Source organism: Eimeria mitis, genomic scaffold, assembly GCF_000499745.2.
Source record: "Eimeria mitis Houghton genomic scaffold, Emh_scaff3012, whole genome shotgun sequence".
Classification (NCBI taxonomy): domain Eukaryota; phylum Apicomplexa; class Conoidasida; order Eucoccidiorida; family Eimeriidae; genus Eimeria; species Eimeria mitis.
The window spans coordinates 1,268-2,282 of record NW_013571357.1 but is presented as its reverse complement, the minus strand read 5'-3'; the positions used below and the strand labels follow the sequence as shown (position 1 = coordinate 2,282).

Sequence of the window (1,015 nt, the reverse complement as noted above, 5' to 3'; positions counted from 1 at the left end):
CTGCTGCTCCGAACCCCGGGGGCCCCTGGGGGGCCCCCCGGGGGCCCCATCCTCCTCCGCGGGCGAAGCGACCCCCCCCTCTAGACCCTGAGCCCCCCCAGCCTCCTCTGCATCAGCAACCAAGCCCCAAACAACCATAAACCCTAAACACTAAACCCTAACTCATGCATGCATGTATGGACGCACCAAAACCACCAGTAGCAACGGCAGCAGCAACAGCAGCAGCAACAGCAGCAGGAGCAGAAGCAGCTGGATCAGCAGCAGCACCAACAGCAGTATCAGTACCAGCAGCAGTAGCATCAGCAACAGCAGCAGCAGCAGTAGCATCAGCAGCAGCAACAGCAGCAGCAACAGCAGCAGCAGCAGCAGTATGTGGTGTATGATATAGACGGACTGTCTGCTGCTGCTGCTGCTGCTGCTGTTTGTTCCTCTGAGTGCTGCGTTGGCTTTCTCTACGCTGCTGTAGAAAATTTGTGGGGTGATGTCTTGGGCCCTTCCTGTTGCAGCAGAGGAGACAACTGTCTCCGTTCCCTTCAGGTGCTGGGATCGTATCCAGCTCCGGGGACCGTCTCCTTTGCTGCTGCTGCTGCTGCTGCGGGTTGCTGCTACAGCAGCAGCTAGCACGCTGCTGCTGAGGAGACAACACACACAGACAGCAGGCAACACCAGGAGACAGACCATTCTCACTGTCTCCTTCTGTCTCTTCTCTGCTGCTGCTGCTGCTGCTGCTGCTGCTGCTGTTGCTGCTGCTGCTGCTGCTGCTGTCTCTGTCTCTGTCTACGGCAACAATGGTGAGACAGGAGGAGACAGAAGGAGACAGAAGGAGACAGAAAGAGACAAAGGGAGTCGATACAAGAGATAAGAGAAACAAAAGGAGACAAAAGGAGACAAAAGGAGACAAAAGGAGACAAAAGAAACGCGGAGACAAAAGACAAAAGGAGACAATAGGAGACGGACGGAGACAGACGCAGACAGAAAAAGACAAACGGAGACAAAAGGAGACAGAAAAGGAGAC

At 55.4% G+C, this 1,015-nt stretch overlaps 1 protein-coding gene across 1 annotated transcript in view; it reads right to left on the bottom strand.

The window, feature by feature from the left end:
• The window catches only part of EMH_0061370 (uncharacterized protein), a gene marked incomplete at both ends in the record, with an annotated part of 595 nt that extends 457 nt beyond the window's left edge, over positions 1-138 (bottom strand). The window contains one exon of the mRNA XM_013497921.1: positions 2-138. Within this exon, the coding sequence (XP_013353375.1) occupies positions 2-138 (137 nt within the window). The remainder of the gene's footprint in view (position 1) is intronic.
• Between the last annotated feature and the right edge of the window lie 877 nt (positions 139-1,015).